The sequence below is a fragment of the Leucoraja erinacea genome, chromosome 4 (genome assembly GCF_028641065.1).
Source record: "Leucoraja erinacea ecotype New England chromosome 4, Leri_hhj_1, whole genome shotgun sequence".
Classification (NCBI taxonomy): Eukaryota; Metazoa; Chordata; class Chondrichthyes; order Rajiformes; family Rajidae; genus Leucoraja; species Leucoraja erinaceus.
In genome coordinates this window covers 106459714-106474701 of record NC_073380.1, presented here as the reverse complement: position 1 = coordinate 106474701, position 14988 = coordinate 106459714, and the positions used below count along the sequence as shown (strand labels likewise).

Genomic DNA, 14988 nt, shown 5'->3' with positions numbered 1-14988 from the left:
GCACACAGAGTTAGTGCAGAATTTGGTTGCACAATCATGAATGTATAGGGAATACATAACAGGCTGAGAATGCAAGATTGTGGAGCACCAGTGTTGAGAATTATTGTGGAGGATGCATTGTCACCAATCATCACTCATTGTGATCCATGGGTCAGAAAGTCAAAGCTCCGGTGGGAGAGGGAAATGCTGACTTCTAGGTTCAGGAGTTTAGAGATGAGTTTAGATAGTTTTACCATTTTGAAGGCAGAGCTATAGTCAATAACTTGATGAACTAGGTGTCCTGGAGATGTGTGTACGGCCAGGGAGGTGGCATCTGCTATTAACTCCAGCCTCACAGACAGCCTTGATCACTGCATCTGGAATCCTTCTTGGCATCCTTGACGGCTTTGCGAAGATCATAGATTTCTTGTATTGCTCAGGGCCATGTGATGAACTCCGTAGACTTGGACTTAACCTGGACGCAGACCTCACAGTTCATCCATGGTTTCCTGTTGGGCAACATACTGCTCTCATTTCCCTTATCCCTAACTAGTCTGAAGAAGGGTCTCGACCTGAAAGATCACCCATTCCTTTTCTCCAGAGATGCTGCCTGTCCCGCTGAGTTACTCCAGCTTTTTGTGTCTATCTTCGGTTTAAACCAGCATCTGCATTTCCTTCTTACACACTTAATGTCTACTTTGTTATGCATTCTTCTCCACACTTACTGCTGGTCTGTTATGATAGTGGTATGTTTTCCATGAGTTTAGGAATTTGATTTTCTTTATAAAATAAGGAGGAAAAGACAGCAAGATAAAGCTGCTTTATGTTAGAAATGTTCACGGCCATGAGACTGATGGCTAAAGATCTCACCAGCAACGGAGCAAAGGAAAGTATAGTTGAGTATACTTTCCTTCAAATATATGTTGAGTATAGGATAAAGTGGTCCTTACCAGGACCCCAGTGAGATCACACCTGTACTATTGTGTGCAATTCTGGTCTCCAAATTTGAGGAAGGACATTCTTGCTATTGAGGGAGTGCAGCGTAGGTTCACAAGGTTAATTTCCAGGATGGCAGGACTGTCATATGCTGAGAGAATGGAGCGGTTGGGCGTGTATACTCTGGAGTTTAGAAGGGTGAGAGGGTGTCTTATTGAAACATAAGATTATTAAGGGTTTGGACGTGCTAGAGGCAAGAAACATGTTCCCAATGTTGGGGGAGTCCAGAACCAGGAGCCACAGTTTAAGAATATGGGGTAAGCCATTTAGAACAGAGATGAGGAAATACTTATTCACACAGAGTTGTGAGTCTGTGGAATTCTCTGCCTCAGAGGGTGGTGGAGGCAAATTCTCTGTATACTTTCATGAGAGAGATAGATAGGGCTCTTAAAGATAGTGAAGTCAGGGGATATGAGGAGAAGGCAGGAACGGAGTGCTGATTGCGGATGATCAGCCATGATCACAATGAATGGCGGGGTGCTGGCTCGAGGGGCTGAATGGCCTACTCCTGCACCTATTGTCTATTGAAAGCATAGACCAAGCGTATGACGATCAAGAACTGAGATTGTGGTACAGAATCTTGTACTGCATGATTTGCGGAGAAGGAAGAGAAGTCACATCATGAGAGAATTTCAACACAGTATTATAGATGAAAAGTCAATATATGAATCATATTTTTGGGCAGGTTAGATTAAAACAGATGTGGCATTACAAAATAAAACACTGATCCAATTGTTTTTGGAATCTTGACAATGAATATTGGTTATATTGTTTGACCCCTTTGGGACATTATAATCTTTTGAAATGTTTCCTTAAAATGATATCCATCCAAAATACATTTCAGTAATTTTCCTTTTGCTTGGTGATAAAGAGGCCAATATCTGCTTACTAGTTACAGGTTCCCTCAAGATGAAAGATTCTGTGTCTTCTGAGGTGACCAATGAGGCCAATGATAGAATCACAGAATCGTCCACAGTTGAGCAGGCAGGTAGATGGGTATTTTTTTTTGAGATGGTTCTTTCTTAGGGCTTTTTAGTGTTACATGGACTCAAAATTCTCAATCCCTACAGTAATATACCTGTTCTGCTTTCAACACTCCTGGGCCAATGTATCCTAGGACTCAGGTGTGATGCTGCAGCTTTTCAAGGGCCCTTTGAACATATTCTTGACACTCTACCTCTGCCCATATGGTAAACATTTTCCATCAAGGAATTTTAAATAAACCCTGTTTCGGGTGTCTGGTGTCAAGCAGCCATTTGAGTGTAGTTAAGACCATAATGCTGCAGATGGTAATCTGGGAGAGGACAATTATGTTAGTTTGACAAGGTCCTAGACACAATTACGTCTTGGTTTCTTGGTCCTCCAAAATATTCCAATCATAATTTAAAGTGGAGGTGGTGGAGGACTTAAGCCAGAAGGGTTATTGGGAAGAGCTACCTTAAATTTAGTTGCATCTGGTTGGGTAACTATAGTAGGGTGGAGATTATTCCATGCTTTAATTGTGCGGGGGAAGAACGAATTGCTGTACACATCTGTCTTTGCAGCTGGAATCACAAATTGGATCGAATGCCCTCGTCTGCTCCTAATTGGTTTGGGGTTGGTGTAGGTCTTGTAATCTATGTCGAGCTGACCATTTAACATTTTGTAAAAACAGGTCAAACGGTGAGCTTCACGTCTGTCTTGGAGAGGGTTCCATCCCAGAGAATTCAGAAGTTTGGTAACATTCGCTTCTCTCTCATAGGTGTTAGTAACAAATCGAGCTGCCTGTCTTTGGACACGTTTGATGGAAGAAATGTTTTTATTTGTGTATGGGTCCCATGCTGTAACTGCGTAGTCCAAATGAGGTCTAATGAGGGTGAAGTATAGCTTCTCCTTGACAGAAGTTGAACAATGATGAAACTTGCGCCTCAGAAAGTTTAGGACACCTGTTGCTTTCACCGTTGCATGATGAGTCTGACCATTCCAACGCAGATCATTCTGCAATTTGATGCCAAGATACGTGGTTTGTCTGGATTCTTCAAGGGTGGCACCAAGTATATTGTAAGATGTTTCGCCTGGATTCCTCTTTTAGGTGACACGCATGGCTTCACATTTGGAAGGGTTGAACTGCATACCCCATTGTTGTGACCACTCAACCATAGTATTGAGATCCTTTGGGAGAGCATCTTCATCATCAGCTGACTTAATTGGACAGTAAAGCAAACAATCATCAGCGAATAGTCTGGTCGTACTTGCGACTTTCTCAAGGATGTCATTTATGTAAAGCAAAAACAGATGTTGGCCAAGTACTGTGCCCTGAGGTGTACCACTCAACACTGGATGCCAATTGGAGCTCTTTCCATTCACACACACACGCTGAAGACATTTTGTCAGGAAACTGGAAATCCATCGTTTCGTGTTGGAACGAATACCATAGAAGTCAAGCTTCCGAAGCAGCTTCTGGTGTGGGATGACATCAAATGCTTTAGAAAAGTCCAGCACAACTAAATCCGTGATGACGTTACCATCAAGGTGCTTGGCCAGGTCGTTTGTCGTCAGAATAAGCTGAGACTCAAACGTCTCATATGTAAAAGCCCCTCTCAGTGAAGTCAGGCTATAATTATGAAATTCACTGTTGTCCTCAATGAGGCAAGGCAGCCTTTGGTTGATTGAGGAAAAGGAAGTTTGAAGATCACATCCTTCAGACCTGGTACATAACATGCAATCTACCAGATGGTAGTGAACCCTACTTCTAAATGTTTCCAATTATGATCTTCCAGTGCACTAAATTCAGTCACTGTCACAAAGCCTTGAAAGGTTCTCCTCACTAACATCCAAGGGCTAGTGCCAAAATTGAAAAAGCTGTCCCACAGACTATTCAAACAACAACCTGGTGTAATCATATTGAGGGAATCCTAGTTTAGAGTCAACATGCCAGATTGCTCCAACTCATTTCTTGGTACATCCTGACCTCCTGGAAGACAAACCAAAGATGTTACCAAGGTGATATGCAGGCAGGAAAAGTGAACAATGGGAGTTCCTAACATTTACCACAGACTTCTACTGGCATTGTATGATGGATTAATGGGAGATGGTCTTGGAAGGGAGGATGCCCCTCAAACTGCGGAGCAATACAGCTCACCCCCTCCATGACACACTGGTCAACCTGAGGAGTACCTTCAGCAACAGGCTGGTTCCACCAAGATGCAGTAGAGAACGCCACACAGATCCTTCTTCCATGTGGCTATCAAACTGTATAACTCTTCCTCTTCTGTTGTGGGGGTAGACTGGCACCACCCTCCCCCTTCCCCAACATTTGCACATCTCCAATCCTTTCCACTCATCACTTTAATTTCATGTTTCATGTATTTTGTGTTTTATGACTGTTGGCAGATCAAATTCCCTCCTGGGATAAAAGTTCTATTGTATCGTATCGTATACAAGGCTGTAGAATCATCTGCATGATTACTGTACATTGTCCTCCCTCAGATGACGAATCAATACTCCTGCATGAATAACACATGGAAGCTGTACTTAATAGCAAAGACATCGTGTGGTTTGGTATCACCATCCTTATCAAAGCAGGCCAGGCCCTGAAAGACACAACTACCGACTTTGTCTGCAGCAATACTGACCAATTCCAATTTAATGAATAAAGTTACTTTACCTTGTTCTCACCAATCTACTGGTGATTCATTTGTCCATGACAGCAATGATATGAATGATCAGTTATTTTATATTACACAATGTTGTGCAGCCAAGGTTCTGTCTTACACTATAATCACGCCTTGATGGGTGAACAGAACAAAACTGCGAGCTCATAATCCATAAATGTTTGCATTTGATCACATTACAGGTGCACAACCTTTTATCCAAAAGCCTTGGGACCAGACACTTTTCGTAATTCGGAATTTTTCGGCTTTCGGAATGGAAGATTTTTAGCGTAGATTTTAACGGCTGGCTCAGTGGTAGAGTGCTCGGCTCATATCCGCAAGGTCGCGAGTTTGCGCCTCGATCCCGGCAGTTACTCGATCGCGAGTTTGAGTCTTCAATGTAGTTTTTTCTTGCAGATTAGGAGAGAACAGGGAGGGTTAAGCTGGGATCATTCTCTGCGAGATGATCTTAGTGCGGGAGACAAGTGTAGGAGAGGTGTACTGACTGTGTGGGCAGAACTTTGGAAGTGATTGCCCACCATTCTCAAAAGCCGCTGTGTCTCCCTGTCCCTGGGATAGCAGGGGGCGATCAAACAGCACAATACCCCCCTCCCCCTCCAACTCCAGAGGAATCCGCTCCCCGATGGGCCGCTACGGCGACAAGTGGCAGTTCGCCCACAGCCCGAGCTGTGCCACCCCAAGAACAAGACGTACCTTGCACACCATCAGCTTCTGCCCCTACGGGGAGCGTGTTCCTCTGGAGTTGGAACGGGGCTGGGCTGGAGTTGCTGATCTGGGATCTCCGTGCTTGCAATGGGCCTGGGGGTCGGTGTCCCGATGAGGGGGCACAGCTCGGGCTGTGTGCGAACTGCCACTTGTCGCCGTAGCGGCCCATCGGGGAGCGGCTTCCGGTGGTCCTGACGTCTCTGGCCAGTTTGCAGTTTTCCTCTGGAGTTGGAACGGGGCTGGGCTGCTGCTGGCTGTGGGTCTCTGGGATCTCCGTGCTTGCAGTGGGCCTGGGGGTCGATGTCCCGTTGGTCCTGATGTCTCCGGTGACTGGCACTGACCTGCTAGCATCGCCGACATGAGGACAGTGCAAAGCCCCCGCGCCGGTGCAATGGGCGGGGAGCTGGAGAGGGGAGGGAAGGGGTCACACACATGGCTGGGAAGCAGAGGGGTGTAGGTAGGGTGAAACTGAATGGAGCGACAATCTGCTGCTGCCTGCCCGCTGAGTTAAAAAGTTCCCACTCAAGACTCACGATACACTGTGTATCATGAGTCTACCGTGGGAACTTTTTAACTCAGCGGGCAGGCAGCAGCAGATTGTCAATTATTAACCCTCCCGCGCAATATACACTCACCTTCTCTTTTATGAATGGGGATTTAGTTCCTCTTTTTTCGAGGACCGACTGGAGGTTCCGCTGTCACCTCTGTGGACTGCCCTCGGTGAACGTCTTCAAGGATCTTTCTTCAAGGACCGAAAAAATGTCCGCTATTCGGAGCTTTTCGTTATTTGGAATTTCGGATAAAAGGTCGTGCATCTGTACTTTTATTTTCTTTAAAAGGAAGGCATTTTGCATTAAATGTAGAATCACAGTGTTTTATGAGCATGTTATGTTTGAAAGCTGTAGTGTTGACCATAAACAGTAACAAAAGGAGAAGCAAGCAGAACAAAATAATCTGTATTGCATTTTGTCACATCTTTCATGACTTTGGTATGTCCCAATGATGCTTATGAGGCACTTTATTTTTGAAATCAATATTTTGACCAAAGAACAAGAATAAAGACTGCTCTTGAACAACATCACAAAAAATAAATTGGTCATTCAAGCTCCCACATACAATTTATTTTTGATGATATTGGCTGGGTCCACAGAGCTTCAAGATTGACTGTGTCAAATGACTTTGTTAGGTCGATGAAGACAGCAGGTCCATCTTCTGCTCGATGCATTTTAAACTGGTTCCATTTCTCGTTTGGGTCTCCAGCCAGTGGTCCATGAGCAGCCAGCAACTCATCAAGATGGGACTGGTAACCCTCAGTGATATCTGGTTCTTTCGTGCTTTGACATGCTCTTTGCACTCCACAGTGCACTGCTGAGCAGCCTTCATTGCCGTTGAACCCTCCAGTGGACTTCTTCCGCCCAATCCACCGGAACAGACTTCACATGCTGGACTGAGCAAGTCTCTAAACTCACCGAGGGTTTGAGATCCATCGACTACCCTCACCTGGTTTAGCCTGCCTGCCAAAGCGGTTTTCCAGGGTGTGGCCGCTGTCACATGCTAACAGCTTCTTAGAGCAACAGGTGAGAGCTAGGTGCCAGGTGGGGACCAAAGGTGGACAAACCACCCTCAGAGGAGCACGCCATGTCCCCCACCAGAAGTGCAACCCCTCCCTGAGCACTCCCATACACCCTTGACTGATTGACTGAGAAAGATATATCAATCAAAACACCAAAGTTAACATCTAGGAACAAATGTTGGCCAAAGCCTTCCCACTCTTCTCTGTTAAAGAGCTAGTAGATTTTATATGCACATGACCCAGTTGGACAGTTCAATGCACTAACCACTGCACCATTCATTTTGTAAAACATGTGTACATCACTTAATGCTACTAATGCAATCAGCTCTAAAGGATTCATTTTAGCATTATACACAAAGAATCATTAGTGGCAGAGCTGCTGTGTTAGATAGCTGGTACAAACTCCTTTCATGCTACACATGCTATGAATCAGGTGTGAATCCAGTATTGAATTGTTAGAGGCTGATATTGAGCCAGCTGGAGTGCTGATATGTACGGTATAGAATTGCACACTGGCTGACACCATGAATGTGAGCTTTAGATGGGAACTGACAGCATCTCTGATTTCACTCTTCATTATTTGTTGGTATTCCCTTCTCTTTGTTTCATTACACTCTGTTCCCCAGCTTGGAAATCACATAATGGTAGATGATAGCAGCTGCCATCACATACAACAGGAGGTGTTGAGAATTGTTCCAGTCTCCAGTCCATACTCACTGAGTCTACCAGGGTGGACCTATTGAGCCTCACATCTTAGGGCTAAGAAACTGCAGTGCTCACTTGCATCCACCTATCATAGGTCGTCAGAGGCAGTCTTGATCCATGGGGATCCAAGCATTGGGGTGATGAATTGCTGGAGGAACACCAACTGAGGGCAAGGATCTGCACCAAGTCTGACACAACCCCAATGAGTATTCCTTGTTTTTTGGGTTAATATTTATGGCTGAATCAGCATCAAAAATAGTTATAGGTCCCCCAATCTGAACGCAGCCAGGCATGCAGCCCTGTAGTTTTAAATGAGCATTCACTAAAGTTGTGCATATTGCCGTAATCAGTTTGCACTGTCTGCCAGTACTTAGCGGGGTACGTCGGCATGTCAGTCACAGTGCTCAGCAACTGCGGCTCTGAGTCCAAGTCCTTCACTGTGGAAACGGGGGTCAAACAGGGATGCATTATCGCACCCACCCTGTTTGTCGTCTTCATTGCTGCCATACTTCACCTCATTGGTGAAGAGCTGCCACAGGGGATCCTAATCCTCAACAGAACTGGTGGTGGGCTCTTCAACCTTAATAGGTTGAAGGCCAAGAGCAAAGTCAGTAACATCGCCATCATGGAGCTTCAGTACACGGACGGCTGCGCCATTGCAGCACACTCTGCAGAAGACCTCCAGTGCATCCTAAATGTCTTTGTCAAGGCATACAGAGCCATGAGCCTAGCCTTAAATATCAAGAAGACCAAGGTCCTACATCAACCTCCACCCAACAGCCGTCTACCCAGCCCACTATAAAAGTGGACGACACCACTCTTGAAAACGTTGACCACTTCCCCTACCTTGGCAGCATTCTTTCATCAAAAACTGACATCGACTCTGAGGTCAACCATCGCTTGAGTTGTGCCTACGGAGCGGAGCCTACGCTAGACTCAGGAAAAGAGTCATTAAAGACTGAGACCTAAAGGCTCAAACAAAACTGCTGGTCTACAGTGCGAATGTCCTCTCCACCCTGTTTTATGGAGCCGAGTCATGGAACACCTGCAGTAAGCAACCGAGAGCCCTGGAACAATACCATCAAATATTCTTACAAAAAATTCTGAGGATCAGCTGGGAGAACAAACGCACCAACATCAGCGTTTTGGAGGAAGCCAACATGACCAGCATCACCACAACAATAATGCAGCACCAACTTCGATGGACTGGCCATGTCATCCGCATGTCCAACACACGTCTCCCTAAACAAATCCTGTACTCTCAATTTAAGGAAGGTTGGCGAGTCCCCGGCAGGCAAAAGAAAGGACAATATCAAGAACAGTCTGAAGAAATTCCACATCACATTAAGCAACTGGGAGCACATTGCTCCGAACAGGCGTTCCTGGAGGAAATCTGTGCAGGAAAGAGCTGCACTTCACGAAATGGAACTACGCCGTGTCGCAGAGACAAAACGCAGAGACAAAACAACAGCACCGTAAGGAGATAGAGAAGGGGGCTCGACGACCACCAACCACCGCCAGTCTCCACTGCCCACATTGCACCAAGGTGTGTGGATAGCGGATCGGCCTCTACAGACATCTGCAGACCCACAAGTAGACGACCCTATGGAGAGGAGAGGACATAGAAACATAGAAATTAGGTGCAGGAGTAGGCCATTCGGCCCTTCGAGCCTGCACCGCCATTCAATATGATCATGGCTGATCATCCAACTCAATATCCTGTACCTGCCTTCTCTCCATACCCTCTGATCCCCTTAGCCACAAGGGCCACATCTAACTGCCTCTTAAATATAGCCAATGAACTGGCCTCAACTACCCTCTGTGGCAGAGAGTTCCAGAGATTCACCACTCTCTGTGTGAAAAATGTTCTTCTCATCTCGGTTTTAAAGATTTCCCCCTTATCCTTAAGCTGTGACCCCTTGTCCTGGACTTCCCCAACATCGGGAACAATCTTCCTGCATCTAGCCTGTCCAACCCCTTAAGAATTTTGTAAGTTTCTATAAGATCCCCTCTCAATCTTCTAAATTCTAGAGAGTATAAACCAAGTCTATCCAGTCTTTCTTCATAAGACAGTCCTGACATCCCAGGAATCAGTCTGGTGAACCGTCTCTGCACTCCCTCTATGGCAATAATGTCCTTCCTCAGATTTGGAGACCAAAACTGTACGCAATACTCCAGGTGTGGTCTCACCAAGACCCTGTACAGTCATACAGTCAAGGACAGTCATACTCGTTTCGAGTGACTGCCGATGATGATGATGACTATCCAATATCTGTGAATACCATCCAATATCTGTGAAACATTGCCAGTAAACTGATGAATACATGAAATACTATGTAAACAACTGATAACATTTCACTAGTAAGATCAATAATCTTCAGCAATTTACCTTTCCTCCGTGTTTTTGAACGAATGCCTGAATATTTCCTATTTTGTAAAATGGTATCTACAAAAAACAAAAACAACTTTTAGCAGTCTGTAGCAGAGAGTAGTATTTCTGCAATGGCAGTGCCAATTATATTTTTCACAGCTATTATCATGTAAGATGAATATTCAACACCTATTTCAACTCCACCTTCATTTCTAAACCTAGGTACAATTATGTTGTTCCAAAAATATTAATTCATAAAATTTGCAAATGTACAATATTCATATGTTCACATTTACATTGCATATCACACTTAAAAGCAAATGTAATATTAGAATAACATCAGGTTTTGCTTATTTAGTGCCACAGCACGCCACTAAGGAGCCTGCTTCCTCCACGTATCCATTTTTTTGCAGTCATTTCATATGAAAAGTTTCAGAATTATTGGAGATATTCATTCTCAATCACCCTATTCCTTCATTCAATTTAGTCATCTGTGAGAAGACCTGTGCGCAGGGCTATCCACGTTCCAGTTAGTTCCTGGATATCATCATAGAACACGCATCATGCTAATAGATTTATGGAATCATACAACATGGAATGCAGGCGCTTCAGCCAAATTTGCCCAAGGCGGCCAAGGTACCTGCTCTACACTAGTACCATCTGCCCGCGTTCGGCCTATGTTCCTCTAAACCTTTCCTTTTTATTTGTATAACTGACTTGGCAAATGAAATTCCTCGTATGTTGCAAAACATACTTGGCTAATAAAGTATTACTGTGATTGTGATTATGAGATGTCCTGGGATATTTCACAGTATTACAAACATCTATTACTCTAGTTTCAATGCATTAGTAATTAACCATTTTTTAGTGGTGCAATCATATTTTATTAATAAATCTGCATCTTTTCAGCATTATTTTTATGTTTTACTATGTTGTATGTAGTTTTACAAATGTATTGCATGAAATATACATATGCTGTCTTCATAATCCATCAAAAGCTATTTTGAAATTCATACTTACGGGCATTATTATGATAACTTCTTTATGTTCTCCAGGAGCAGCAAGAACATCTGGATAATGAAACAGCAATTCCCTGCATGAAATAAAAAGCGGCTTACTTCCTAAGGAATCATATATTTGTGATAAAGAGAACATTTTATTTATACAAACTTTCTGTAGTAGCATGACTAAATGTGACAGTTACAATTCAGCTGTAATCGAAGAGTATTCAAGAAAGCATTTCAGGCAAGCAAATAGCAAGAAATGTTCAATTATATTTATCCACAAAGAAGTAGATTCAAATGATTTGTGCTGGAGATTTCAATAGATTATGAACTTTGCTTTATTTTACAAAGCAGTACAAAGAAGTAGGCATGCAGGTGCAGCAGGCAGTGAAGAAAGCGAATGGTATGTTAGCTTTCATAGCAAAAGGATTTGAGTATAGGAGCAGGGAGGTTCTACTGCAGTTGTACAGGGTCTTGGTGAGACCACACCTAGAGTATTGCGTAGTTTTGGTCTCCAAATCTGAGGAAGGACATTATTGCCATAGAGGAAGTGCAGAGAAGGTTCACCAGACTGATTCCTGGGATGTCAGGACTGTCTTATGAAGAAAGACTGGATAGACTTGGTTTATACTCTCTAGAATTTAGGAGATTGAGAGGAGATCTTATAGAAACTTACAAAATTCTTAAGGGGTTGGACAGGCTAGATGCAGGAAGATTGCTCCCGATGTTGGGGAAGTCCAGGACAAGGGGTCACAGTTTAAGGATAAGGGGGAAATCCTTTAAAAACCGAGATGAGAAGAACATTTTTCACCCAGAGAGTGGTGAATCTCTGGTACTCTCTGCCACAGAGGTTAGTCGAGGCCAGTTCATTAGCTATATTTAAGAGGGAGTTGGATGTGGCCCTTGTGGCTAAGGGGATCAGAGGCTATGGAGAGAAGGCAGGTACGGGATACTGAGTTGGATGATCAGCCATGATCATATTGAATGGCGGTGCAGGCTCGAAGGGCCGAATGGCCTACTCCTGCACCTAATTTCTATGTTTCTATGTTTCTAAATCTTTAGAACAAACAGGAGCAGTCAAGACCTATTGCATTATAGACCTCAAAATTGATTTGTCAATTCATCCCAATGTTGACGTACATAAAACTTGTGTAGGAAGGAACTGCAGATGCTGGTTTAAACCAAAGATAAACACAAAATGCTGGAGTAACTAAGCAGGACAGGCAGCTGTCATGTCAGATGCAACTGTAAATGCAAGCTATTTGGGGAACATGATTGGCAAGGAAGGAGTAAACTAACATTTTAGGCAAAAAACGAAGCAGTATGGGTATTGATATTGTCACTCTCCAATAATTTAAACTCTCCAAATAGAAGTACCTTGAAAGGCAAGATTTTAATCCTTAATTTATACTGGCAAATAATAGAGCCAGTGACATTTGGCACCACCATGTGTTCAAACAATGCATTTCATTGCCAAACGATTTTGCAAAATAATTTTTAATTCATTTGATTTTTTTTAATTATACATTTTTATTTTGATTAACATTGAGGTAGAATCCCTTAATAGGAATGCAAGTGATTTTGATATTCCTTGAAATAGCATTTTAATACATTGATCTCATTGAAAAATTGTAAAATATTGATTCTCCAAACTATGGCTAATAGGTCTGGACATTTCTCTTTCCACCGATGCTGCCTGACCTACTAAGCATTTCCAGCATCTGCAGTTCTTGATTTTCAATAGAAACTTCTACTATAACAATAGACAATCAGTTAATTTTATATTTCTTTGACAGTCAAAGAAATATAAAATTAACTGATTGTCTTTGACAGTCAAAATATAATGTACCACTACCTCCCTATCTACCCCTCAGTTAATTAATTCCTGCTAAATGAATCAGAGGCAGCGGACTGCAAATTGTGTTAGTCATTTCTGAACACATAAAACTGGAGTACTGGAGTGTCAGCATGTCAACCTTGACCCGAAGTAAATGACTAAGAAGACTGATGATGAAGAGGTACTTGGTGATGGAGGGCTAGGTTGTCAGGCAATTGCTTACCTCGTAAGGGACAAAGGCAATGTTTTATTCCACACCAGCAATGTTCTCAAGATATTGGGTAGACAATGGCACCCAGACTGTTGTGACACAGAAGTTATTGGTTAAACTTCCCAGAACTACCGCAGACACAGCTGTCAACTCCAGTTCAGATATCTGATCCCTGGTTTATTCCATGTTCTCTGAGAAATCATCACTGCTCCATCTATGCAAGACTATTTGCTTTGAAAATGCACTAAAAGCCAGGTGTCGTCCACAGCTTCAAATTCCTGGACATGCCTATCTCTGAAACTCTCTTAGATCTAGCACAGTGATGCAATGTTAAAGATAGCTAAACACCTCGGCTTCCTTAGAAGATTTAGGAGATTTGGTATGTCGATGAATAGTCCCTTGAACTTCTACAGGTGTACGGTAGAGAGCATAATGACTGATGGCATAACGGCCTTGTTCGGCAACTCAAGCATCAAGGAACTAAGAAGATTGCAAAAAGTGATGAACACTGCACAGTCCATCATGGGTATTGACCTTTCCACCATTGAAGTGACCTATAGGCCCTGCCTGAGGCCTTGCCTCAAAAACACATCCAGCATCATCAGCAACGCACACCATCCTGGCCACAATCTCATTTCACTCCTGCTATCAGGATGAAGGTATAGGAGCCTGAAAATTAACGTCCAAGAACCATGAGATGTTGATGTACAGATTAATGTGTCCCATGATGAAGGAACACTAACATTGGAATCTTTGCAATTATTATTGCAAGACCAAAACCAAACTTTATTCCATTATTGACAGAACGTTCAATGTGGTAATCTTCTGCTCTAATGTTGTTGGCTCACTTTTAATGTAATGTCATTTTATACAGGACAGTTACCCTAGTTGAATTGCTCCATAAAACACCCATGCATTTGTGTTTAATTAAAGCCCTTGTCCGATAAACTTGATTTTGAATAAGGCTTCATGAAATTTTTCTTCACCATGCTCATAAAGCTGAGCAACAGCTTGTGTGGCTCAGTGTTAAAAGAAAATCAAAATGGGCTATCCCTGACCATATTTCCCAGGTAATGAAGACACTATTTTTTACCCAAAAATAAGGCACGAAAATTTACCTGCGACTTGGAGGCTGAAGTTTAGGTTGTTAGCCAAGAAAGATAGAATTGGTTATCCCTCAGTACAGCAACATCAAGAACGATGTACTGAGGGACAGCCAAGTCTATCCCTCATTGCCGGCAGCTGATGAGAAGCGGCTGTAAAGTGACAGCATCGCTGGGGGTGGGGTGGGAAAGGGTTCCTTTCACAGCGTGTGGGGAGTCTGGCCTGGGTCAGCATGGGCAGGAGCGTGACAGCATCACTGGGGGGTAGGAAGAGTCCCTTTCACAGCGTGTGGAGAGTCTGGCCCAGATCAGCACGGGCAGGAGTGTTGAGGAGGGGGTCAAGGATCATGCCAGCAACTCACTCACTCATTCCGGGCGCGGAGCGACCGCATTGTGGCCAGGGAGGGACTGGACAGCAGAAACGGAACCGGCCCCCACCTCAGCACCTCCTGCCGGCTTGCTCACCTCTGGCAGTGCTCTCCATCTGAACACCTCTCTCCTACCGCTCGCCGGCCTCGCTCATGTCAGCCGCTTCCCGCAAATCCTTAAATTCCGACTGCCGCCGGGAGCAGGACATGGCCTCACTTGCTGCGCTGGGTGACACTGCATGGCATTCACTGCCTGGTCCGTGTCTTTGGAGAGCAAAGATCATAGAGCGAAGCGGGTCAGTGGGCGATGGATAACAGGACAGTGGGCGATGGATAACAGGTGGAGCTTACTGCCGTGTCATCATGAGTAACCTCAATTGGTCCCTTGAACTAGTATTGTCATTAAATAAGATCACAACTGATTCAACTTGTCCCGGTGTGCTCCCGTTTTTTCCCATCATCTCTCCATCTACCATCACCCTC

At 43.9% G+C, this 14988-nt stretch overlaps 1 protein-coding gene across 1 annotated transcript in view; it reads right to left on the bottom strand.

Moving 5' to 3' along the window:
* LOC129696746 (uncharacterized protein C18orf63-like) overlaps positions 1-14988 on the bottom strand; it is an 82554-nt gene that overhangs the window by 51334 nt on the left and 16232 nt on the right. Inside the window, exons 3-4 of the mRNA XM_055634888.1 lie at positions 11003-11075; positions 10001-10057 (exon numbers count right to left, since the gene is read on the bottom strand). Of these exons, the coding sequence (XP_055490863.1) occupies positions 10001-10057; positions 11003-11075 (130 nt within the window). The remainder of the gene's footprint in view (positions 1-10000; positions 10058-11002; positions 11076-14988) is intronic.